The sequence below is a fragment of the Tasmannia lanceolata genome, unplaced genomic scaffold (assembly GCF_043159265.1).
Source record: "Tasmannia lanceolata isolate RefF3 unplaced genomic scaffold, GAP_Taslan_0.1 ptg000015l, whole genome shotgun sequence".
NCBI lineage: Eukaryota > Viridiplantae > Streptophyta > Magnoliopsida > Canellales > Winteraceae > Tasmannia > Tasmannia lanceolata.
The window spans coordinates 49409318-49436263 of record NW_027518692.1 but is presented as its reverse complement, the minus strand read 5'-3'; the positions used below and the strand labels follow the sequence as shown (position 1 = coordinate 49436263).

At 37.7% G+C, this 26946-nt stretch overlaps 2 protein-coding genes across 7 annotated transcripts; one reads left to right on the top strand and one right to left on the bottom strand.

Moving 5' to 3' along the window:
* Positions 1 to 325: 325 nt before the first annotated feature.
* LOC143892175 (uncharacterized) lies at positions 326 to 5676 on the top strand. The gene is made up of 2 exons (XM_077396623.1): positions 326 to 3531; positions 5101 to 5676. Exons 1-2 carry the CDS (start codon positions 585 to 587, stop codon positions 5475 to 5477), a joined length of 3324 nt encoding a protein of 1107 aa, XP_077252738.1. The 5' UTR covers positions 326 to 584; the 3' UTR covers positions 5478 to 5676.
* A 1657-nt stretch (positions 5677 to 7333) lies between these two features.
* Positions 7334 to 19971, bottom strand: PIL5 (phytochrome interacting factor 3-like 5). Of its 6 annotated transcripts, none has more exons than XR_013255444.1 (10): positions 19602 to 19970; positions 19365 to 19456; positions 18464 to 19241; positions 13214 to 13312; positions 12994 to 13059; positions 12826 to 12891; positions 11549 to 11956; positions 11165 to 11228; positions 7780 to 8894; positions 7334 to 7708 (listed from the first exon to the last, which is right to left on the bottom strand). XR_013255444.1 is itself a non-coding variant. In XM_077396620.1 (9 exons), exons 2-9 carry the CDS (start codon positions 19451 to 19453, stop codon positions 8890 to 8892), a joined length of 1575 nt encoding a protein of 524 aa, XP_077252735.1. In that variant the 5' UTR covers position 19454; positions 19602 to 19970; the 3' UTR covers positions 7334 to 8889. The 6 variants fall into 6 exon arrangements, 3 of the variants coding, with proteins under 3 accessions (XP_077252735.1, XP_077252736.1, XP_077252737.1); XR_013255442.1 differs by having other exon boundaries at positions 7334 to 7949; positions 8064 to 8894; XR_013255443.1 differs by having other exon boundaries at positions 7334 to 7946; positions 8064 to 8894.
* Between the last annotated feature and the right edge of the window lie 6975 nt (positions 19972 to 26946).

Sequence of the window (26946 nt, the reverse complement as noted above, 5' to 3'; positions counted from 1 at the left end):
AATCATTTTCCAAAAAAAAAAAGAAATGATGCGTTTGATTTTGATAAATAACGCCCTAGAAAAAAGGTTGGATTCATTGCACGAGTTCGTTTTCAAAGCAAGGAAAGATTCAATACATAGTTTAAAGAGAAGGTGTATTTGATCGATAAATTTGCGGGTAAATCGGAAATCTCTCTCTTTCTCCCTCTCTTTCCGAGTTCTGCCACGAAAATTAGAAATGGGTTTTATTCAGCACCTCAAGATGTTTAGGGTTTTGATGAGAATCAGTCAGAAGTGGTGGATCTAGTTGGCTTTTTTAATGAAATACGATTCCAGAGGTATGTGAAATCTGCAGATTCTAACATTCCTGAATCCTAAGGTTTTTGAATTCCTTTAGAAAACCAAAGTCAGATGGGTTTTTGATGACTGAATTTTATTATTGTTATTATGTGTTTTGTTGGAATTTTCAGTGGTGATTTTTGATTCAGTGATAGCAACTTCAAGATATTGATCATCAACTTGTTAAAATCTAGGTTGCTTTTTTGAATTAGACAGGAATTTAGGGCTTTTGTTTTTTATACCTATATCTCTACTTGAAGGCTAACATGTTGGGTATTTTTAATCCTGTGAGAGTATCTGTTTTGGGGATAATTGAATTTCTGTTAGTAGCCATTTTACTGGTCTACAGTTCTGAAGGGCTTAACATGGAAGGGCAATACCTCTTAGAACTGAAGAGTAGCCTTAAATATGATTTTAATTATTTGGGTAGTTGGAATTCAAGTGATCAGACGCCGTGTGGATGGGAGGGTGTGAATTGCACAATGGGGTATAATGGTCTTGTAGTCTCACATCTTGATCTCAGTTCTATGAATCTCTCCGGGACGCTATCTCCGAGTATTGGTGGTTTACAATACTTAACTTTTCTTGATGTTTCTTTCAACCAGTTTTCGGGGACAATACCCAGTGAGATCTGTAACTGTTCGAATTTGGATGTTATTTATCTGAACAACAACAAATTCGAAGGCCAAATCCCAATAGAATTGGGTAATCTTTCTTTCTTGAGAATACTCAATCTATGCAATAACATAATCTCTGGACCTTTACCAGAGGAGATTGGGAACCTCTCGTCCCTTGTGGAGTTAGTAGCATACAGTAACAATCTCACAGGTTCATTGCCTAATTCACTTGGGAAACTCAAGAATTTGCAAACTTTTCGAGTGGGACAAAATATGATTTCTGGAAGCTTACCTGTCGAGATAAGTGAATGCAAGAGTTTGCAGTTACTGGGTCTCGCCGAGAATGAGTTAAGTGGCGAAATCCCTAAAGAGCTTGGGATGCTTGTGTACTTGAGGGATCTGAATCTTTATGGTAATGGGTTGTCTGGTATAATCCCCAAGGAGCTTGGAAATTGTACAAGCCTTGAAGTTCTTGCTCTGTATGATAACAATCTGGTGGGTGAAATACCAATAGAGATTGGGAACCTCAAGTTATTAAAAAAGTTGTACCTTTATAGGAATCAATTGAATGGGACCATACCAAAGGAGGTTGGAAATCTTACTATGGCGATAGAAATCGATTTCTCAGACAATGAATTGGTGGGAAACATACCAATAGAGTTCAGCAACATAAAAGGCTTGATTTTACTCCATCTTTTTCAGAACCAACTTACAGGCGTCATCCCAGTAGAGTTATGCAGTTTAAAGAATTTGACCCACCTTGACCTTTCGATCAATGACCTCACGGGTCCTATTCCTGTTGAATTACAGTACTTGACTGGGTTGTTCCAGTTACAGCTCTTCAGTAACTCACTGACTGGTAGCATTCCCCAGGGGCTTGGGGTGTATAGCCCACTTTGGGTGGTTGATTTTTCACAGAACAATCTTACTGGACAAATACCTAGACGTCTTTGCAGGTATTCAAACCTTATTTTGTTAAATCTATGGTCGAACAACCTGAGTGGAACTATCCCTAGTGGAGTGACAAACTGCAAATCTTTGGTTTTCCTTCGCTTAGGCGGCAACAGCCTTAAGGGTACCTTTCCTTCGGATCTATGCAAATTGGTAAACTTGTCTACCATTGAATTGGGGCAGAACCAGTTCAGTGGCCCTATTCCTCCAGAGATTGGGAATTGCAAACCTTTGCAAAGGCTTCAACTCTCAGGCAACTACTTTGCGTCTGAATTACCGAGAGACATAGGTAGCCTATCCCAGTTGGTGATATTTAACATCTCGTCGAACAAGCTCACCGGAGGGATTCCTACAGAGATTTTCAATTGCAAGATGCTTCAAAAACTTGATCTCAGATGGAATAGCTTGGTGGGTGCTTTACCAAATGAGGTTGGAACCCTTTTCGAGTTGGAACAGCTTATGCTTTCGGAAAATAAATTGTCAGGAACAATACCTGCCTTGTTAGGAAAACTGTACCGTATGAATGAGCTACAGATAGGTGGTAACTTTTTCTCTGGTCAAATACCACCTGAATTGGGTGAGCTTTCGAGCCTACAGATTGCGATGAATCTCAGTTATAATAACCTTTCTGGAAACATACCACCAGAGCTTGGAAGTCTCAGTTTACTTGAATTTCTCCTGCTCAACAATAACCACCTAACCGGCGACGTCCCTTCGACATTTGCAAACTTATCAAGTCTACTTGGATTCAATGTCTCATACAACAATCTCACAGGATCTTTACCTTCCATACCACTGTTTATGAATATGGCTGTCAGTAGCTTTGTGGGAAACAATGAGCTCTGTGGTGGGCCCCTTGTTGCATGTGGTGGGTCTCCACCAATTCCCAGTATTCCACCTTCATTTCAAGAGGTTAAAAGTGCCCCTTTGGGCAAAATTGTGGCAATAATTGCTGCGGCAGTAGGTGGGGTTTCTCTTGTTCTCATTGTTGTTATTGTATGTTTCATGAGACGTCCGGTTGAGATGGTTGCTCCTTTGCAACATAAGCAATCATCTTGTTCAGTCTCAGACATGTATTTTTACCCAAAGGAAGGGTTCACTTTCCAAGATCTGCTTGAAGCCACCAACAATTTTCACGACAGCTTTATAATTGGAAGGGGTGCTTGTGGAACAGTGTATAGAGCAGTTATGCAAAGTGGGCAGACAATAGCTGTTAAGAAGCTCGTGTCGCAGAGGGAGGGCAACAATGTGGACAACAGCTTTCGAGCTGAAATTTTAACTTTGGGAAAGATTCGGCATCGGAACATTGTGAAACTCTATGGGTTCTGCTATCACCAGGGTTCAAATCTTCTTTTGTATGAGTACATGTCAAAGGGCAGCTTGGGTGGACTTATTCATGGGGTATCTTGTAGCCTTGATTGGGAAATGCGCTACATGGTTGGAATAGGAGCTGCTCAGGGGCTGTCCTACCTGCATCACGATTGTAAGCCTCGGATCATTCACCGAGATATAAAGTCCAACAATATCCTGCTTGATGATAACTTTGAGGTTCATGTTGGGGATTTCGGATTGGCAAAGATAATTGACATGCCACAATCAAAGACGGTATCTGCCGTTGCAGGATCTTATGGGTATATTGCTCCTGGTAAGCACTTTATTTTGCACAGTTTATGATTTTTTTTTTTTCACGTTGTTGGGGTTCTGTCAGATGGGCAGCTGTGCTTTTAAAAGTTTTTGATTAAAGGATTCTTAGATTGCCTGATTTGCAGAGCCTGGCTTACATATTCTGATTTTTTTATGAAAATTTTATCACAACTATGCTTCCTAAAACAGAAAGATAATCTCAATGGAACAGTGGCCAATGTGTTTGTTAACTGATTATACTTAGAACTTACTCTCTAGAAGCTTGTTGCTGAGACTAGTCATGTATGAGACTTGGCGACAGGCGCCATTTAGAAAGGATATTATCCAGCAGGGATGTTCTGTTGATTGAAATCCACTTGATTTAAGATTTACTTTTTTCTTTTATTTTTCTGTCTCGTACTCATCAAAGTTTGGTAGTTAACCTTATGAAAAAAAGTACAGTTGATCCCCTCCAATTCATATCCACAGATTTCTGTCAGGCACGACCTGGTCGTTCTCTTACATCTATCTTGGCTTATTGTAACTTAAAATTTTGAAGGTTTATTACATTTTCCTCTTATTCAATCATCATGAAATTTATTTTGTCATCATGCTCTATGGCATTTCCTTCATTTTTCAATTATATTTCAAATCATCATCATCTGGGTGACACAGTTGAAACTGAGGCACAGTATTTCTTTCCTCTAACACTATTACAATGAAGTGTATGCATCTCTGACATGGATCCAACTGTCAGTTTCGTGTTACCATCATGCCCGATGATATTTCCTTTATAATTTGATTATCTATATTATCTTCATCAATCTTTGTGCTAAACTTTTAAAGCTGATGAATGTCCTTTTTCACTTTAATAAGATGTGTAGCAAACCCCCAAATATCAAGAATTGTGGAGTTTGTAAGAATAAAAAAGTTGAATCATGGGTCTCATCCTAGCTTTGCACCACCAACGAAAAAAATATTTCGCTTCAGTCTTCTCCTAATCTCTGAGGATCCTTACATTTGCAAAGGGGAGAGTTTTGATTCTTCAATGAACCAATACTTTTTTGCACTAAGGGGGTTTTAATTCAGGAACTCAATAATAAAGACAAAGAAATCACTGTTGGGAAGCAATATATAAATACTTTTCCCGTTCTGTTAAGGTGGTTCGTCAAAACTAGCTGAATTTTTCTGTTTGGAGTGAATGGTCTGCAGTGGTACACGAGACCCAAGCATAGGCATGCTTTTAGCGACTCAATAGTTCACACCCGGATAGCTTGTTAGTGATTACTGACAGCTATTTTTCCCACCATTTATTGTACACAACACAGATGCTCAAGATTGTTGTTTTTGGCAATTTCTCCCTTCCCTTAATATAATTTCTCATCATTCCAATAAAAAAGATGTTCAAGATTGTGGTTTTGGTCACTAAACCTTTCATGTTCCTTACCTTACTGTTCCTGTTCTTCAGAGTTCATACTATCAAATTTGGTTGCAAATGTTGTGTTCGTCATCTTTGTTGCATGCATTATTAGTTTGTTCTGTTGTAATAATTATGGTTATTAATTAATAAGTTCGCTTCTCTTTTCGACAGAATATGCGTACACCATGAAAGTTACCGAAAAATGTGATATCTATAGCTACGGAGTGGTCCTATTGGAGCTGCTGACTGGTAGAACACCCGTACAACCACTAGACCAAGAAGGCGACCTTGTGACATGGGTGAGAAATTATATTCGAAACCATTCTATGGATGCGGGAATATTTGATACTCGATTAAATCTAGAAGACAAGAATGTTGTTGAACATATGCTTGTCGTCTTGAAAATTGCTTTACTATGTACAAGTATGTCACCCTCTGATCGACCACCAATGCGGCAAGTTGTGTTGATGCTTATTGAGTCCAAGGAGAGAGTAGACTCTGTTTCCTCATCAATTTCTAATCTCCCTACGAAAGAGGATACCTCATAAAGGTATCTAGAACATGTGTTAAGTATTTTTTATGCTAATTTATTCTTCTAATATCTGCTCTCAAGTAATTTGATAAATTTTTCATTTTACACTCGTATTTCTCTTATCATCTTGTATGGATGGTTGTCACAAAATCAGAAATCCACATTGAATTGAAATGAAAATGAGGATCAACTCAACATTGGCTGTGCCATGCAAACAGGTTTTAAATAATTTGTCAATATGAAATGAAGCTGCCTGTGATTACTAATCAAAATCAAAAGATGAAGAAATGGTGGCGTATGATGTTCATACTACTTTTTTCTTCTTTCCAATACCATAATGCAATTCTCTGGCCTTAAGATGAGGAACACTCTATTTTAGTGTAAAAGAGCTCTCACATATCATTAATTAGCAATACTATGAATGAAACCTTTATCCGTTAATCCTGTCCGCCAAACTCTTCATCAAATTAGTGAAGTTGTGATCAACTTTATCAAAGCGAAGAACAAGCACAATTTCCCTGGCTGGGACCTGGCTGCCTCATTGAAGATCTTGTACCATCACATATTTGTAGGTGAGAAATCACAGGACCCATTACAATTAACCTTGATTCCAAAGGTTCCTTCACAATCCGACTTGCCTAAATATGGCTAATATGTTCAAGTGCTAATGTTTTTTTTTTTGAATGGCTGTTTTGGCGTATTGGTTTCTGAAACAATTATTCATTCTATGCTAATAATTACATTTGGGTCCCCTTGAGATGCCACCAAAATTGGTACTTATTTGCAAATAGGATTATTTTAAAATGATCTTATTTTAGAAATGATGTACTTGTTTGCAAATAAGTTTTTTTTTAAATAAGCCATTGACCATATCATTTCTAAAAATTGTTGTGGGCAGATAAATCATATTTGGGCCTCTTTGGATACCACCAAAATCTGTTCTTATTTGTAGAGATTAATTTAAAATCTCAAAGGCCACTTTGGAAGCTCCTAATTAATAAAGATATAAGACTTTTATAACCATTATTTGCACATACGATTATCTGCAAATCATTTTTTGGAAGCTTGATTCGGTTCGCAGCATGATTGATCTTCTTAGAGGGAAGATCGGCCTCTTGACCCGCTTCGAGGGAAGGATCCTCCTTTGTGCACAAAAACACAATTTTTAGGAAAAAATCTTCATTCATTCATTAAGCCAATCTGCTTCAATAACTACATTTATAATGGACTCTTAACTACTAGGAGAATAAGAAATAAACCTACAAATTAAGAAATACTATTCACATACAGCAACAACCTACATCTACGTGCCAACACTCCTACGTTCCTAGAATATTGCAGAGTGACAACAACACCTCACAATTCTTATTGGCTAAAATCTACCCAAAATTAATCTGGACTATCCCAACAAGGTAATTCATTTTGCACGTCTTCAAAATCATTTGCATATGAGATCATACGCAAATAAATTTTAGAGGTATCTAAAGAGGTCCTTAATCATGGACAAAGACGGGAATAGGTAAGTATTCTGCAACCATCCTCCAAAGGGCTTCTCTCAAGCAACTAAACAGACGGAAACAGGAGAATGAGAATGACCGAAGCAACTCCGCATGCTTTGAAATTAGCAGAAATCCCATTCTCCCCTGCTCTTATGTGGTGATTTGGACAAACGGATGTAGCATTATAGTCCTAAATGAGGCTGCCGGGTATGGACCGGGTGGAACTCAGCCTCGTATCAGACAGGTTTAAAGGGACTAGCTTAACATGCTCCATGAGCTTTTAGCGTATTGGTTAGGTACCAAACATTTGATATCAGAACAGCCACCACGTAAAGTGGAGTCACAGAAGTGCCTACCTACAAAAATGCCAGAGTGAAAGCAATCATTGTGAAATTACAACAGAATTAGCTACAGCGGAAGGGGCAGTTTGCGAAAAAAGGTTACCCGGAAAAAAATAAAACAAAGTAAAAGCCACCACAGAGTGAGCTGCCGAGGATAGTTATGAAACAAACCAATTACTCCAAAAGCTTAAGCTGTTTGAGTTATTAATCATTTATACTGCAACAATAGTGTTACGGTCCTTAGTGGGGGCCTGAGTAGGTACAAGACATGTTTGAAGGACCTAACCTATAATGCTAATACTCCATCAGTCCCGACGCTTTTGGTGTATTGGTTAGGTACACCTAACATGCTGAGGGTCATGTTTGCCAAACTGCATACATTCAACTCTTCGGTCCTTTCTCATTCTCTGCACCGAAAAAAAGCAGATGAGCCCTGTGCGGAGAATGGTTGCCAAGCACGCCCATAGCTTATACCCACCAGTCAAGGTCGAGATTTACTTATAAACACCCATCCTTTTGGGCTTCCACTCCTAATTGCAATTTGGTGTACACCCAAATAACACCCTAATGAAGGAAAGTCGCAGTCACCAACACAAGTAGAGGATACTCACTGATTTGGAGCATGGCTAGCTATGAAGCGCTTCACTACTGTAAGCAAGCACATCAAGATCAGGCAAAGAGAGCAAGTGGACCTCATTGACAATATTGATTTACAGATTATAGACAGAATCAAAGTACGTAAACTGAATGAGGAAAGGGCACCTCCAAAATCTAACACCAGCTTTGAAAGATCTGAATCTGAATAAACATATCTCAAACAAATTGAAACATTTAACAGTAAAAGAGAAGTCAGTCCAACAAAATCAACATGCTAAGGAATTAGTAGATATGATAAAACCATAGAATGTTTAAAAAAGAAAAGAGAAAAGATAAGAAAATGGAACCCCAAAAAATATTCATCAAACCATATCCAAAGACGGGCATTTTGCAGAGCAAGAGGAAAGACTCATCTGCAATCCACGGTGATCCAATTTAAATTTGTGGGGACTTGCGAAGTTCTGGCCGAAAGTTGTACTTCACCGCTACAATGGTGCAGCCGACGGGACCGATCCCTATACCTGGTGGGACCAATACCTGACACGGTATCTATATCATTTCAAGGGGGTTCCATAACACTCCACTGGTGGAACCCAGATTGCATGATGTTGTTCTCTCCACATGTTTCAATATACAACATTATCCTTTTCTTAAATCAAACAAGGCGGGCCTGAAATATTTCTCTTTTCAACCCAAATCCATTACCACCCACTTCTCTTAAAGACAACAGACCTCAGTAAGATTCTTCCCTCAACACAATTTTTTTTCTGACACAACCAAAGATCTCACCATAACAAACCATCAACTAACTACATTCGCAAGAAGGGAAAAGGGAACAATAAGTAAAGAGTTGTATAAATAAGAAAAGATGGGATTTCTTATCTTTGATAATTACAGTTTAACGGGGGTGTGTTGAGTGTTTCTGTGTACACCCTCTCTTTACTCTACAAAATTTAGTAGGCAGCTTCTTGCAACCCTTCTGCCCAACATTTCAACCTGCAATGCACTTGGGAAGTTCAGAAAATCAAAAAGTATGATTGAACACTCCTAGAAAAATATAGCAGGTGGTGGTTCCCACATGTGACAAGTACACTGAGATTCAGTGCAATCGCTCCTCTGCTCTTATGGGGCCATTTTGATCATTTCTTTAATTATTAAATAGAGCTGTTTTATTACTAAATTTAATCAATCAAAAAAATTAAAAAGAGTTCTTTAACCCCGCCGTAGAAAACTAGAAGGTAATTTGTTTTACGCACATTTTACATCGAAAAAAATGGAGCCTAAGGAAAGGAATTTGGGTGTTAATTATCTCAACATGGTTCATTCAATTAGCACAGAAACGCCATCGTAATGAGCAGATCAAAATTCGGATTAAAGAAAATTTTGGGAAGTTAAATGTTTGAAATAAGAAAATGTTTATTAAGAGTTCTTGGAAATATTCAGAAAAAAACTATGTTTTTTCTCAGTGTTTAAAAACTCCTTGACTCGACAAGGAACTCGCCCGAGTCGACTACTTTTTGCCTTGGCCGCGTTGCACCACATCCGCGTTCCGCATTTTGACCTACAGAGTCAGTAAACTCCTTTGACTCTCCCGAGTTATGACCGTGTCAACCGCGTTCCGCGTCGCATCCGCATTTTTAAACACTGGTTTTTCTATTTAGAAAGTATATATATATATATATATATAGATATACATTGCTTTGAAAATCTTATGATTTACGATTTAGATCAAATCTTATGGATTTTGGTTTGAAGCCCACGACTGAATCTTAATTTTTACGAACCTTGCGATTTTCAATTGAATTTTAAGAATCGATAGTAAATCTTACGATCAATGTGATTTATCCTAATTATGTTTTGTAAAAAAAATGGATTTTCTTTCGAAAAACTTCATTTCCCTTGCATCAAAAGAGGCCTTTGAAAACCCTCTCATAAAAAGGAAGAAAACAAGGAAAAGTTTGAACGAATAGAACCAGTATGAACCAGTCAAGCACAAGGCATGTGCCTGGGGACATTACTTACATCGAGGAAAGAAACTATAATGAAGACAACATCAACGACTTACTAGATTTTTATTATTGATATTCGTCATTTGATGTTTGAGACTCTGAGAATTGATGTGATCTTGTGCCTGTTATTATTTTTAAGATCGTTATCTAATATGCATGAGTTTGGATGGGAAATAGATGATTAATATGTGAAAAAGTTATTAGTAAACAATTCGTATTATGATATTGAATAACTAACCATGGTAGGTTATATTTAAATTAATAGATTTGGATGAGAACTGAATGTTGACTATTTTATTATTCTTTGATTTGCTAATAATTTTTATAGATAAATATGAATGAACATTCTCAAAAACATATAAATATGAATGAATCTTATGATTTATGATATGATTTACAATCCGATACAATTTGCCCCTGTTACGATTTATGATTTACGATTCGATTCCAATTTTCAAAAAAATGTATGTGTGTGTGTAGTATGTGTGTCTGTGAGAAAGAAATGATATTTCCACCAGCTCTTTGTCATTTCCTATATTCATTAAGTGCACATGTTTCCTAGATTAGGGTTTGAATTTTGTTTTCATTACAATGTATTTTTCAATAATTTTGCATTTCTCACGAGACTTTCAAATAACCAATGAGAAATTTTATGCATCAAACTCGCAATCTCTTCGGAAGATTCAGGTTTAATTCAAAAAATTCACATTTAATTTGGAAATGCGACATTTTTTTTGAATTGTGAAGGAATTTTATGTTTAAAATGGGGTTTCGAATGGGATTTTTCCAATCATTCAAAGATTATATAACTATGATAACTTGTTCGTAAAGGTATTTTTTCAGAAAATGAAAACATGGCATTATCATCATTTCAAAAACACAGGAGGGGTCTGCTTGATTTTTTGAAAGGATTTCTGAAGAACATCCCATATTACACTAATGAATTTGCCAATTGAGCCTCAAGGCTTGTTAAGAAATCCTGTCCTTTTCCTACTTACTAAAAGTATTTTGACCATTGGGGTAAATAAATCCTGTATTAAAGCGACAACCTTCAACTACCAGCCTCGCCTCAGAAACATGAAACACAATACATGCTCATCTTAGCATGTCCTTTGGCGACCCACTCTTTGAGGAACCCTCACCTTAGTTATTCTATTTTCTTTTTAGTTTTGATGGAAAATCAAAGAACGAGAGCAAGTAAACAAAAGAACTCAGTTTTTTTTTTAATGGTAGACAAAAGAACTCAATTGGGCCTACCTAATTTGCGATTCTCAGGAGTTTCAGCGCCTTTGCTGGTGCTTGGCTGGGACATTGCATGGTTCTGCGAAAGGATTGCAAATGAATTCAGCAACAGGAAAATACAATTCACAAAATGTAATAACACACTCATTATGGTTTGATAAAGGAAACAGGATTGAGAAGTTTAAGCATCCTATCCTTTTACAGAAGGGTTTTCTTCTAACAATGATGGGGTGGTGGATGACCATGAGATTTAGAGATGCTGACAATTTAAAACTGTCAGGAATAAGTACAATCAATTTAGGTTAATATTTGAAAAAAAAAAAAAAAACTAAATAGATAGATAGATAGACAGCAGAATAACAAGGAACTCAAAAAAAGAAAAAGAAAAAGTAATCGCACCTGAGGTGGCACCTGCATGTGGTGAAGGCCAAGGTAATGTTGATAAGGATCAGCAAGGTTAGGGGCTTGCAATTGGTTGGGGCTTCGCAGAGGGAATGAATTAAATGCCGGATCCATGTGGTTAGTAGCGGGGGCTCTCGATTGATCGGACAGTGGAACATGAGGAAGAGGGAAAGCTGGCATAGGGAATGCCGGGCCTAGATGGGTTGTAGATGGTCCAGGCATGGTTGTTCCTGCTAAGACTGGTGGGAACGGAAGCATCGGTCGGCTCATGCCGGGCATCTCCATGCGCATGCCCATGCCCATGCCCATGCCCATTCCCATCCCCATCCCCATCCCCATTGGTGGCATGTATTGTTGAACTCCAGGAAACATCATGGGGGGCATGCTGCACCCCATGGACATCATCTGCATAAGTTGACTATTACAAAATATTCTTCGTAAACAAAATATGCAATTCCAACAAAAAATGAAAGGAAAAATAAAAGAAAGAAAAATCAAGTGACACATGGCTTCTAAGAAGGAAGAAAACAGAACAAAGGAAAAATGGGTTTTATAAAAAGAGATTTTATATGGTGGCTGACCTTTACATGTAAAGGTCGGAGAGAGAAAAACCCCCTCCCTTGATTTTTGATCCAAGAAAAGCCCCCTTTTTTTACTTTTCCTTCGATCACAAATCAAGGGTGGCAGTTTTCTCTCTCTCCGCCCTGTTACTACACGGTCGGACACCATATAATTTCTCTTATAAAAATTAGTGCTGTTCAACAAAAGAAAATGTAATTTCGTGGCCAAATATCACCTGATCCTACTATCCTATACCAAATCAAAATTTCAGTTAAAAAATAACTGTCACTATTCTATTACTGATTTCCACAATTTCTACAAAGTAGCAATCCAAGAAAAATGATTGAATATGCATTATTAGGCTCACAAATAAATTGATTTCTCCGACACAATCATTTTACCATTATTTCATGTCAAATCAAAGTTACTGGTCAAAAGGAACTATCAATATTCTCTAACCAGTTTTGTGAGTTCCCACAAAGTAGTAAGCAAATGAAGAAATGGTAAATAAGAGTGTATCCAATGGATGGTTGTGAGTGATCACCAAAATCATGCAATCTTGATTGGATCATCAGAAGTGAGGACAATCACGAAACATCAATTAGACATGCATGCCACCATAATGGCATCCATGTGACAACCAGCCAATCAAAATTCATTCAGACTACTCCCTGGATCATCCATGATTAAACAAGTCAGAAAGCATAACACACCTGCACTTGTAATTGAAGCGACTTCAAGTACTCAATCGCCTCATCCAGCATAGAAGCTTTATCTGTCTGAAATCAGGAAAGAAAAGATATTTTATATCAGAAGATTATCCCTCGGTGGCAGGAGGGTTTACACTAAATATACAGATATAGATAGACGTGCAGAAGGACCTTGTTGCAGCGTGGTATGAGTTCTTGTAAAGCTTTCATCTTCTCGTTGATCCTATCTCGACGTCTCTGCATCAGAAGCAATACAAACATAATCAAATCCCTCCTCACGAAAGTTAAATTTTAAATACTAGAGATAAAAACCCACATGGAAAATATAAAAATTGCAATACAAAGAATACACACACATGTAAGAAAGAGAAAGAGAGTAGAAAAAACACACCCTCTCAGAGAGATTGTGGACCTCTGCAGCCCGTGTTTTTCTTGTGGAAGTGGTCTGGCGAGTGACTTTCTTTTCATCAACAGATTCAGACTCAGCATTCTTTTACACCACAATATAAACAGAGATTTTGTAAGCTAAAATTGAAAAAACTAAGGTCTTTTGCTATAGTAATAATAATGATGATGAAAATAACATAAATCTATCTATCAAGCAAATTTTGCCCCATGAAACCAAAACTGTAAAATAATAGAAAATTATATTAATCTTGGATGCTTACAAAGAGAATCCATTGGTGCTTTTATAGAGCACTTACATAATAAACATAGAAATAAATCAAGACAACTATGGAAAGAGATAACACTAGAATATTCTAATCTAACCTAATCAAATCTACTTTCCTAATCTCTCTTGCTTGCCTCTTCTAATCCACTTGGCTAATTTATCTAGTTGCTTCATTTAGCCACCTACCCAATCTATCTCCAAGATGATCCAACGGTGAGATCTTAACCCAATCCAACCGTTTGATCCCACATATTCTAACAAAAACAATATGGAAAAGCTTCGCATATCAATAAAACTGCTTACTCCCGCAATCTTTTTGTTGGCAAATGAGTGTTCCAGAGGAGACAGTAATAACAAACCCAACTCTTCCTTGGTTACATACAAGGAGTGATATTTTTAGAGGAAGAGATTTTGTGCAAAGTACGAAAAACAAACATCACTCTGTAAAATTTGGAAGGGGTATTTTTTTTAAGGATAAAGTTTTTATTAAGAAAAACGATAAAAACAGAGAAAGACTGAGATGGTCAAAAGGAAGACAACAAGAGAAACAAAGAGAGAAGCAAGGTGAAACTGTTGGGGGTTCAACGCAAAAGCAACGATCCCACATCGGAAAAGTGAATGAATGTGGATGGGCTTATAAGGACTTGGGCACCCTCCCCTTAATGGTGCTTTTAAGGGTGAGTTCTACCTGGGTCCCAACAAGTGGTATCAGAGATAAGGCATGGTAACTCCTGTGTGCCCTCGAGGATGAAAAAAATCCCTCAGGGAAGATCTCGGTAACCTTAGTGTACCCTCGAGGACGGAGAAAATCCCTCAGGGAAGATCTCGTAGTTTCCATGTTGCTCCTGCACGGAGGGCCGAGATTGTCCACGTTACTCCTGCGTGGAGTGGGAGATTGTTGGGGGTTCGATGCGAAAGCAAAGATCCCACATTGGAAAAGTAGATGAATGTGGATGGGCTTAAAAGGGGTTGGGCACTCTCCCCTTAAAGGCTAGCTTTTAAGGGTGAGTTCTACCCTGTTCCCAACAAAAACAACTCAAGGTGGAAGAAAATCAAACAACACCAAGGAAGCTCTGGCAACCGGACCCTGGCTAATCTATCAACCTCAACATTGGCCGAATTTTCACATGCCTAAAGGATATACAGGCGTCTGCTGCTTGGTCATGAATCTTGTCAAACCAATGTGCAAACCTCTAAGGGGGAGGCAACCTCCCATCCAACCACCTAATGACATGCAAGGAGCCGCCCTCAACCACGAGGGTATCCATGATTGGCCTCTGTAATAATCTCATGCCGTGTAATACTGCCCTCACCTCCGCTTCATTCGAATCTGCTATTCCAATGGGGCCTAAAATAGCCCACCGCGTAGATCCCTAATCATCCTCCAGAAGGCCCCCCAACTCCTGCGGATCCTGGGTTCACAAGGCTAGATCCATTGAAGTTCATCTTGAAACCCTGGCTCTCGAGGTTCCCAATCTTGCAAAGGAACCGATCTCAAATCCGAACTGAAGCATATACTCTCCACCCCTGTCACACGTCAAAGGCAGACATGAACCGAAAGATGGGGAGGATTTTGACCCAAGAGATGGTTAACGCAATCACTATTATATAGATAAAATGGTTGACTTGACTTTTCCCTTGAAGACCCGAGCATTCCTTTCTTTCCAAAGGACCCATAAGGTGGTGAGCAGAACCACTTTCCAAAGCATCTTCCCTTTTGAGCGCCAGGGCACACAGGACCACTCCTACAATAGATCAAACAGAGATGCCAGGAAGACCCATATTAGACCAAACCTTCTCACGAACTTTACCCGCACCTCTCTAGCCACACAACAGTGTAGGAACATATGATCAACTGCTTCGCCAGCTTGCCCACAAAGGCACAATGATCCACTATCAACTTGTGCAAATTGCGTAAATGGTCTACTGTGAGAATCTTATCCTGAGAGTCTGTCCATCCAAAAGCATTGATCCTTTAAGGCGCTGGAATACTCCACATTCTTGCTAGAAGCGAAGGGCCAGGGCTCTAAAATGATAAATATTTCCAAGACATCACTATTATGCTGCAGAATAGATACTGCCACGGTTCTTTTTCCAAAAAACAGTAAGAATTCCTTTAACCATAAGCATTCTAGTGATCTATCATGGTACCAAATCGTTGTTCTATTTTTTGTGTAATATTGAAAATCGTACAAAGTTCTGAGGAGCATAAATATGGGTAGATTTTAAATGAAATGTTGTATTATGAGGAGTAAATCCATCAAATGTCATGAAATAGATGGAAGATATCAGGTGTAAATAAAAATTCATGTCCAATGGGAACCATACATACACTAAGTAAAGGCAAGGTTTTAAATTTCAGTTTCTGTTTCTGTTTCAGTCAGCACAGGCACAGTTTCAGTGGAAATCTTGTAAAATCATGGAAACATATGAAAACATATGCAAATAATAAAATTTTAAGATGAAACTTTGAGAAATGCTAGAATAAGCACAAATACTTACTTAGAAACCATCACACAAGCAAAAGAAAGCCATCCATAATGGCTTAATCACATCGAAAATCTAGTGACATGCGTTGTTGCACATGTCTGGAACAGTGAAGTCAATAAAGAAGTACAATGTAATGAAGTAGAAGAAAGTACAATGCAGTCCCTCATCCAAGGACCCCCCAACTCTATGTCAATATCACATAGAGTTACGAGGTATTATTGGTCTCGTGTCGATCTAACATCCCATGCATAAGATACAGTTACTTTGTTCCGCAGTTCAACAATATTGCATGCCAATATCACTCTACATTATGAAATGAAATGCATATAATTACATCCTCCTATTTTTATGTCATTCCGACCATTTTAGTCGAGTTTCGGGAATTTTGGGAATTTCGGTCAGAAATAATGAGGTGAGAGGAATTCATTGAGATTTCGTTTCGGTGGACATGGAACCGGAAATATTTTGGTCATTTCAGAACATTTCGGAAAAATTTAAAACGATGAATAAAGGTAGGGTTAGCACCATCTCTAGGGTTTTAGTCACTTACAGTAGCAGTTTGTTATGCTTCCATCGTTCCAAACATTTCAACAACAGTGGGGGTGCCACATGGCGACACCCCAGCTTACCACATCTACTTTATAGCGTTTGAAATTCCATGCGTTGTGGGAACTTGAAGTTCAATTATGAAACATTTTTAAATTTCGGAATGCAGTGGGGGTGCCACGTGGCGACACCCCAGCTTACCACATTCAGCTTTATAGATACTAGTAAAAAACCCCGTGCGATGCACGGGCAGACAGAGAACTGTACGGACCACGTCATAGGTTGATCCAAACCGTCCATGTGATAGAACACAACATAAATAGGTTGTGCCCCAAAAATCATTTCCATAGGCTGATCCTAGCCATCCAATCAATAGAGGTTTCCATAATTCTTCTTAAATCGGACGGTTAAGATCACCCTATAGATTTTTTATTAAAAAACCATAAAGAAGGGGGTTAAGCTTGAAATTATGTGGCTAACCCTATAGATTTTTTATTAAAAAACCATAAAGAAGGGGGTTAAGCTTGAAATTATGTGGCTAACCCTATAGATTTTTTATTAAAAAACCATAAAGAAGGGGGGTAAGATTGAAATTATGTGGCTAACCCTATAGATTTTTTATTAAAAAACCATAAAGAAGGGGGGTAAGATTGAAATTATGTGGCTTTAATGGGTGCATTTGTTAAAAAGCATAAAAATATGTGAGTTGAATGGGTGCATTTGTTAAAAAAAGTCAAAAAAAGTGATGTGTAATTCTCATAGAATTTTCCAAAAATTCAAAAAATTATCTTCTTTTCTCTTCTCCTATATATATATATATATATATATATATATATACTAGTAAAAAAACCCATGCGATGCACGGGCCGACAAAGAACTGTACGGACCACGTCATAGGTTGATCCAAACCGTCCATGTGATGGAACACAACATAAATAGGTTGTGCCCCAAAAATCATTTCCAGAGGCTGATCCTAGCCCTCCAATCTATAGATGTTTCCATAATTCCTCTTAAATCGGATGGTTAAGATCACCCTATAGATTTTTTATTAAAAAACCATAAAGGAGGGAGGTAAGATTGAAATTATATGGCTTTAATGGGTGCCTTTATTAAAAGCATAAAGGAGGGGGTAGGATTGGAAATATGTGAGTTGAATGGGTGCATTTGTTAAAAAAAGTCAAAAAAAGTGATGTGTAATTCTCATATAATTTTCAAAAAAAATCAAAAAATTCACTTCTTTTCCTCCCAGCTTATAGTAGTAGATAGATATAGAAGATAGATAGATAGATAGATTGGTAAAATCTTATTTTTCAGAGCAGGGATTTATAGGTAAATTTCGGAACAGGAATTTTTAGTGTATGCACGCACCAATTAAGAGATAATATACCTCTTAATACAGCCAGAATTAAATAAAATAAATGCCCCGTTCATTACTTATTTTGAATATATTACTCTTACCCTGTACAGAAACCATTAAACCTAAACTTTTCTTCAAGTGGTTCAATTTAACACCATAATGTAGAAAAAAATTCGATAAAATTAAGATAAAAAATGTAAAAAACTGACAATAAGCGTAAGTTTTCTCTGAATCAGCACCGTCATTTTGTTATCACGTTGACAATTCAGCAAAGTGCCCACATGACCCTGGTAAATCTACTTTTCACAAAGACGAGGCTGTGGTATTTTGGTAAATTTAATGATACAAGTTGGGAACTCCGTAATCTAAGTCCCTTTCGGCCTTTCCCCCCGTATCCCTGCGCCTGCCCCTGCCCCTGCCCCTGCCCGTACCAAATAAAAACTGCTAAAAAAAAGCGGTGCAGCCTAAAATACGCCGGAAAAACAGTGAAATCTTAGCCACAATGGCGGCATACCAAACCCACGGCGCAGGATAGACTAAACCAGGAAGAAAATAAAGTAAAAAGACAAACTAACCTCACTCTGGCATTCAAACTCGTCGTTTTCTCTCGCTTTCCTTTTCCGGTCATCACTCACTGGAGGCTTCAAAAACCGATCGGGACTAGCACCGGACCCATCGGATGATGACGTCACCGTCAGTTCGCACGTGCCAATCTCACGCTCCATTCCGCCGGAAGTGCTCCCCCCGGAGCCGAGATTCCCATAAGAAACCGTCCCCGCCTTCTCACTGATCGGAACCCTAACCCTAGACACCGTGGAAAATCTTCCGGCAGGTGTCTTGCTCGAATCCACAAGCGTCGATTCCCTTCCAGCCTTATCCGAAATCGACGGCCGAGATTCTCCCTCGCCGATTTTCCCTTTACACCGCGAGAAATGCATGAAGTTCACTATCTTTGAATCTCCTGTCTGCCTCGCCGGAGCAACCGGTGGCCGAGGAATTGCCGTCTCCAGCGGTTTCTCTTCTGATCTACGATCTGCCGGAATCTGATTGATCCGGCCGGAGGAAGAGTGATTCCCGGCCGGAGAAGAATAGAGGAGATCGAAATCTTTTTCAAAGGAATCGTTGAGAGGATAATGTAACCACGAAGCCATTTCATCTTCTTCCATAAAAAGCTGGGGAGAGATGGAAGCTGAGGATTTGATCTCGTCTCCGGCACCGGCGCCGGAGTTTACCGGCCGGCAAGGGAGAACGGCGTCCTCGACTTGTGGCGATTTCTTCAGAGATTTCTGGTTTTGGCTCTGCATAACAACTTGTCCATTTTGCCATAGCAGCTCAACAAGATCTTCCTCTTGCCTGTGTGAAGAAAGGGAGAAAAAAATCACAAAATGCGAAGTACTAAAATCTAACAACAAATCGCGAGATTTGAAAAAAATAATAATAATAAAGAATTTAGTTGCAAAGGCTTTGGAATCTGACATTGCGGATTTCTTCTGCGGCAGAAAGCCGGAAGACGAAGGGATCGAAGCGTCCTCTTCCATTTCGAAATCTGGAACGAAGTAATTCATCCTCTTGAGCAAAATCCGAAAGAAGATGAAAAATCAGATCAAACGAAGTAGAAGAAAACTAATAAAATGAGAGAGTCGTAGAGAAAAAAAAAAGAAAAAATCAGATCAAACGAACTAGTAAAATTAGAGAATCGTAGGGAAAACTTACTCGACTGAATCCTGCTCTCGTACTGGAAATTAGAAGAGGATTGGATGCGAAAATGAGAAAAACATCGATTTTCCTCCACTGATTCTCTTCAAATTTGTTTTTGTTCGTACATCCTTATTCTTCCTATCTGCTGAAACGTACAAGTATTGCTTCTTCTTTTGATGATGAAAGACTTAGTACAGGTAATCTTGATTTTCCTCTTTTAGTCGGATCCACGAACCCTAGCTTTATTTTCCAAGCATTAAATGCAGACCAGAGAGAGAAAGATAGAGAGAGGGAAAAATCAAACTACAGGCTCTTCCTCCGTTTTGCTTTTCTTGGTGAGATGATGGATAAGATCCTCTCTCTCTCTCTCCACCGAGGGGGGCGAATTTTGGATAAAAGGGTCCAGGTTATTCTGAAAATGACTTGGAGAAATTACGGGGTGAATATCTGGATGTAATACGTGCTAACTTACACGTGTTATGATGTTTCTAACTTTTCTACTTTTTATCTGTCGTTTGGAAGTCCCCAGAAGCTCTGACAAGCCAATTGACATACATAGGAGTGTCGTTACTAATTCCTCTATTTTTTATATACAAGAAAATGGCATGTGGTATCTAAAGATTATTCTTGAAAAACAACATGCTTTTTATGACTAAATTTTTATAAGGTAAAACTAAAGCCTAAGCTTAATAATTTAAGGTATTTAATAGGTGAAGAGAAATTTACTTCCATAAGATATTTAATAGTTAGTGAGACTTTATATTTTAAGGTTAAAAATAAACCTGGTCACCCAAGCTATCTCATTATGTACTTTATAGATATAAATTTTCTTTAGCTACCTTTATTCTTTCCATCTACATTCATTCTTAAAATTTACAGATTTTGCCTTGATTCTATGCCAATGATCCATTTGCTGACCACACAGAACAGAGAGGAATGATAGATGCAAGGGCCCTTGAATAGATCCACTTCATTAACTGCAACCAAATTCAGTTTAACTTTAAAAATGATGTGGATCTATTCAAGGGCCGTCTCCGGCCCTTGCATCTATCATTCCTCATAAATTACCTACCAAATTTAAATTACCTCGGGCTAGAAACCCTCGAAATGATGAGGCGATAAGTGGGAAGAAGAAAAAGGAAACGGAGTGGGGATATCATTTTCCTTAAAATTTATTTCAAATACTTAATTATTGAAATAAAACACTTTTAAAGCATGATTGTTGAATTGCTTTAAAGGTATTTTCAGCCACTAAATCTTAGGGTAGTATTTATAGATAGACATATGACTCTAATCCCACCAAATTTTAACTTTATAGCTAAAGGGCGCCCTAGCAAAAACCATTTACAAGGGCGCCCCCATTGGTCCATCTTAATGAAGTGCATTTGTAAGGGTACATAAAAGTATAATTTTTTATTTTTTTTATTTTTATTTTTATGAGTAAGCTGGGGTTAGGCAGGACCCCGACCAGATATATTAATAAAAAGAGATTACATGAAGCTCGAGAACAAACCCCTGAACATGTAGGGGAAAACAAAGGAAAATACAAGCCAAAACAAGCATAAGGCCCCACAATAAAACAGACCCAAAGATAAGGGAAAACAGAAACTACAACACCGTACAACTGAACTCATGAAAAGAAATCAGCGCTCTAATCACAGAGAGATTGATCAGCCTAATCACAAGCTCCTCCCAAGGGATAGTTTAGAGAGGGAAGGAATGCCACAGGTTGGAGGGGAGAGGAAGGCAAGGAAGGGCGACTTGCCTTTCTTCCTACTAACATTTTGCCATGGTTCCTGATCTGAATTTGGAGAGCTTTCATCTTGAACAACTTGATGCTGAAAGCCATCAATAGAGGGAGGCAGATCAGAGTCAGGGACATCGAGAGCAGCAAACCGATTGCTATGAACAGGGAGATTGACCACTGAGGACGCCCAAAAAATTCAAACTTAAGTGAAAAAAATAAATGCACTTCATTGAGATTGACAACTGAGGGCGCCCGTGTAAATGGGTTTTTGCCATGACGCCCTTCAGCCTATCATTCCTCATTTACATAATATGATAGGACATTTTAAGATTAGTATTGTCTAAAATTTCACTAGGATAAAAAATCGTGCTATGGGAGGCGCCCTTGTAAATTAACCCTTGATCTCGAGTGCACATAGATATTTACAATAAAGTATGGTCCCACACTGAGAAGAGATGATAGATTCTCATCCGATTGCTGGGGCCCATAGTTTTGACGGTTTCCCTACTTTTCTTACCGTTAAAGCGCTAACCAATATTGCAAGTCACGCGTAACCAACCCGCTTCGGAAAGCGTGCAGACGTGGCCGTCGCTGAGCGTGCCATGTTGGCTGGTCAGAGGAAAGGTGGGCCCACAGGACAATTCATTTTTCGCTCTTTCCCGTAGAAGCAGAAAATACACACAATATTTGTACACTTTCCTTCTTTTTCTAGGCAAATCAGGAAAATCATTAGAACAACTATCCCAAAACTTTTCATGAAATAGAAAACTTTGAAAAATACAATAATGGCCTCGCGTTTAAAAATTAATTTGTCAAAAAATTATTTTCATAAAAAATTTTGTTCCTCAAGTGATGAGAGACCAGTAGTGCGGGTTGAGAAGATGAGATTTAATTGAGAGGCCATGAATGAGTAGAGGGTGAGAGGTGGTCGAAAAACAAGGAAAAAGTCAATCATATTTTGAGTGGAGCTTCCGTTTCCTTGTTGTTTCAGGCTTTTCTCATACCATAGCCATCTCAAATCTCTCATCCTACCACCAGTCCCGGCCACACTCTCACCACTTGAGAAACTAAATTTATCATGAAAAAACATTTTATGGTTACCAGGCTCTGTTGAAGAAGCAAAATGGCCATAAAATAAAATTTAAGCCTAATTCTCCACTTAAAGTGGGCAACAAATTTCTTTTTAGGCCCAACTTATGTTGAAAGAAATAGAGTGAGGTGAGGGAGTAATGTGAGAATGTAAACTCTTATTTTATTTTATTTTCTTTTCTTTTAATACATGTGGTGGGAGTCACCCTAGCTTGCACATCAAAAGAAGAAGAAAGAAACACTGTCGGATGGTGTCTACAATGTTTTTTTTATTGCAATATCATTATAGATGAACTTATCATATACTTATTAAGAAAAGATTCTTTACAGATAAAGTGTGTCTAGGCCCATGAATTGTTGTTGTTACTTTTATTTATTGAAAGTTATGGGATAACGCACTTAGTTTTGGAGGAATGCTAAATTGAAGAGCGGCCTTGTAAAATCACCCGCCATTGGATTCATGTCACCAGAGTACATTTATAGTAGCACTCAAAAATGTACAGATAGAGAAATGATTAATGTGGTATCCTTGGAGCTGATTCTGCGACGGCTTCCTTCAGCTTAGCATTCCTATAATTTTTTAGATAAAAAATTGTTTTATCTTTAAAGTTGAAATATTAGCACTCAGGGGTTGTTTAATATACATTGTTTTTTTTTTTTACTTAAAAAAAGTGTTTTTCCAATTAAAAATTATATACTTTCATTATAATCATTGGTACTGATAATAGATTCATAACCATTCTCATTTCTACATATAGTGAAAGCATTCCTATTGATCTATGTAGGGGCTGTTCTCTGAAAGTTAATTTTAAAAATATCTGAAAGATTTTTTGTCATTGGAGAAAGATCATACATGATCACAATAGTTTCGATTAAAAAATAATAGATTTATTATGATACATTTATATTACCATGATTTATTAGAATATGATTCCATGAAGTCAAAATATAATAAAAAATGAAAATTTAAAAATATAAAGTCATTTATCCTAATATTTATTCATGAAAAATTAAATATTTATATTATAATGATTGATTAGAATATGATATCATGAAAGAGAAGGAGCTTAACTGCGCTTTAGTGGTTTATAAAGCCTCCTATTGGATCATTTCTTGTGGACCTACTATACGTTTCAAGGAGGGACACTCTTTTCTCATCAAATTATAATAAAAACTGAAATATAAAAATATATATATAATCAGGGATTTGCTAGCGTTCACTGTTGCATGTCAGAGCAGCCACCTCATGAATGAAGACAAAATCTGCTGAAAAGTGAGCCTTGGTGGCTGCTCTGACTTGCAATAGACCATCCGTGAAATGCCATCTGCAATGGACGCTGGCAAATCCCATATAATCATTATTTTTTCTTTATGTTAATTAAAAAACTGATTTTGATTTGGTTATAGAGTACTTTGTAAACACTTTTTGCCTATAAAGGTGTTGATGTTTGAGTTCTACTCATAATTTAAAAGAAAAAAAAAATGTTGGTTGCCACCTTTTTATTAATAGGAAACAATACAATCAGATCAACATACGCTGAAAAAAGATGAAAAGACTGGGAAATAGTGTGACTTTCCTTCCCCGGGCAACCCCCCTTGTAGTGTAAAATGTGAATTCATTTATACAGTAGAAGCGTGGTCCAGGGAAGAAATGGAAGCTAGTATATCACTTCCCAAAAGATTCATTATCGCTGATCCTATAAAAGTGGGCCCACCTTACATGATCTATGGTAGAAGCAAGGGAGAATCATTTCTCACTATTTTTACATTGCGTTCGGATTGCTGGAATCGACAACGGATTTGAATTCCGTTTGATTTCGGCATTCTGCTTAAAAGATAATAGAATGAAGGGAGCGGAATTGAAGCCAGGGTAGAATTAGATGGGAAGTATTGTTGGAATATGTTTCTTGGTATTGTAATTCCATAGAATCAGATTACGATGTTAATTTCCAATTCCTGATTCTAGCAATGCCTTCTTTATCATTCACCTTTCCCTTATTACAAGGCTATTTTAATATTTTCATCAATCTTATAAAAAAGATAAAAAGAGATGAATTATTTCCGCGTGTCGGTTAACAAAAGGCAGTGCATGATTAGTACATGATAGGGAATAATTGAAACCTAGTATGGATATTAATTTAATTATAAAGCATATTTAATAATATGATTATTGTAATTAAATCATATTAAATTAAGGGTTTAGAGGGTTTAAAGGCGGTGTTTTCTTTTTCTACCACACGTGTAACGAGGAATCTTTTTTGGGGGTCTCAGAAATCCAAGAAGGGACGGTACATTGTGGGAGTCCAAGACGAATGTAGACAAAAGAGCGTCTGAGATCCATATCTGTTTCGGGAATGGGCGGTTTAGCTTTGTCGTCTCTACACTCTGCACTCGGCTCAAAGTTTTCTTAATTTTTATATGAAATTTGAACAGAGAAAACGTTTTCTACACGCTAACTTAAAATACAGTGGGCCCATATTGTTTGGTTGATCCAAAGCATTCATTGATAAGGTGTGCCCAAAAAATCAGTTTCATAGGATCATCCTAACCCTTCGAACCATGGAGGCAAAAAATAGACAGATTTGTAAAGGTTTATACACGTCAATTTTACCTCCACAAATCGTAGGATTGGGATGATGCTATGAAGCTGATTCTTTGTGGACACCCTATCTATGTGAGGGTCAATCAAATGAATAGTTTGGATCACCCAAACAATATGCCCTCCACTGTATTTTAAGCTAGTGTGTAGATAACTTGTATACACTTGTGTGTGGAAACCGTTTTCTCAATTGGATACTAGATTACCCCTCCTGACCCCGTCTATCGGTTGCCATGTCTGCACATATGGAAGTGGGCCATGCCTGTCAAATTAGCTTGAGACTGTCACAAAAGATTCTCCTTAATGGGTTTTAGACGTTGATTAGATGATTTGATCTTGCTCATTTTGGTTTCCCCGTACACTTGTATTAAATACTTCTCTCCTAAATCAAAAGCGTTGCTGATTATTTATGGGTGATAATAAATTCGCACCCCCTCTAGGATAAATCGCATCACTTGAACGTGAATTCATGCGCCACACTTTCACGTTACGGGGGAGTTAGGATCTTGGGAAGGAAAAAACATCCATTTGACAAAAAATATTCCAATGGACTACCCAAATGCTTCAAAAATCATTTTTCATGGAAAAATGTTCCAATGCATTCAAGCAGCTCACAAAGGTCGTATCTTTTAACCCTTATCAGTAGCCATTTTGCCCTTTCTGCGCTTCTTCAAGCAATTTTGTTCCTCTTGTTTCTTCTCCTCGATAGTGGAGAATGAGAAGTGTTGAAGAACATGCCCTAAGGAGCTGTTCGATCTTGGATCTATAAATTCTAGAAAATAAGTTTTTGTTGTATTTGGTTAAAAAACTTTCCATGTTTTCGGAGAAAGTTGTAATCTTGCTAAACCATGTATCTTTTTTTTTTTTTTCATGTTTTGCATGGCTCAGGGGACATCTATGGTTGGCCCCATCACCCATAACGCTCATAGTAAGCAAAATGTGATTTGGCAAAAAAACAAAATGCATTTAGAATTTTATCATTTACAAAATATAGTGGGTAGTGATAAATAGACCCCATAATATCTTAAATCGACCACCATATATCTCTCTCTAAGCACTGCCCTATATGGCGGCCGTTTTAAGAGATATGGTAAAAATATAGTAGGGGTAAAATTGGAAAGTTGGTAAAAAAAATGCATTTAAGACTTTTAAAGCATTTTCCTAAAAAAATGGAGTTTTTTTATCGTAAAAGTTTTAAACGGAGTATTAAACAGCAAACTTAAATAAACGGCGGAGTTTTGCTAACTATGGTGTGCCCATGTTATACATAGGGGTGGCCAGAACCGAACCAGAACCGAAGAACCGAACCGGAACCGAAGAACCGAACCGGAACCGAACTGTAAAAAAATATTTTTGGTCCGGTTCGGTTCCACTGATGAAGAACCGAAAAATTTTGGTTCGGTTCCGGGTCTAATGTTCTCGGTTCGGTTCCGGAACCGAAGAACCGAACTTTGAATATATATATATATAATATTTTTATATTCTATTATATATATACTTAATAATATAAATTACTTATAATATTAATAAGTAATAGTTAATACTATTCTTATAATAAGAAAGTAACTTATATTATAACTTTAATTAAAAGTTTTTATAAATTATAATTAATAATTAATAATTAGCCATTAGAACCGAAGAACCGAACCGGACCGAACCGATTATTTTCGGTCCGGTTCGGTTCGGTCCTACTGTGTACTACGGTTCGGTTCGGTTCTTACGGTTCATGGAACCGAGAACCGAGAACCGAAAAAAAATGAACCGAGAACCGAGAACCGAACCGGTTGGCCACCCCTAGTTATACAAGAAAATGATTGATGTTTAAACAATTTCCTTACACATGTTTGGATCTAAGGATTTTTTTTTTCTCAATAAAAAATTCATAAAAAATAGAAACCCTATTAGACCTAAAAGATGGAAACCTG

Excerpts from the sequence above, each read along its gene's own strand:
- LOC143892175 (XM_077396623.1), top strand. The coding sequence starts at position 585 with ATGTTGGGTATTTTTAATCCTGTGAGAGTATCTGTTTTGGGGATAATT. Across the intron at positions 3,532-5,100 it reads TTATGGGTATATTGCTCCTG|AATATGCGTACACCATGAAA; the intron begins GTAAGCACTTTA and ends TCTTTTCGACAG.
- PIL5 (XM_077396620.1), bottom strand. The coding sequence starts at position 19,453 with ATGAATTACTTCGTTCCAGATTTCGAAATGGAAGAGGACGCTTCGATC. Across the intron at positions 19,242-19,364 it reads CCGCAGAAGAAATCCGCAAT|GCAAGAGGAAGATCTTGTTG; the intron begins GTCAGATTCCAA and ends TTCTTCACACAG. Across the intron at positions 12,892-12,993 it reads TCATACCACGCTGCAACAAG|ACAGATAAAGCTTCTATGCT; the intron begins GTCCTTCTGCAC and ends TCCTGATTTCAG.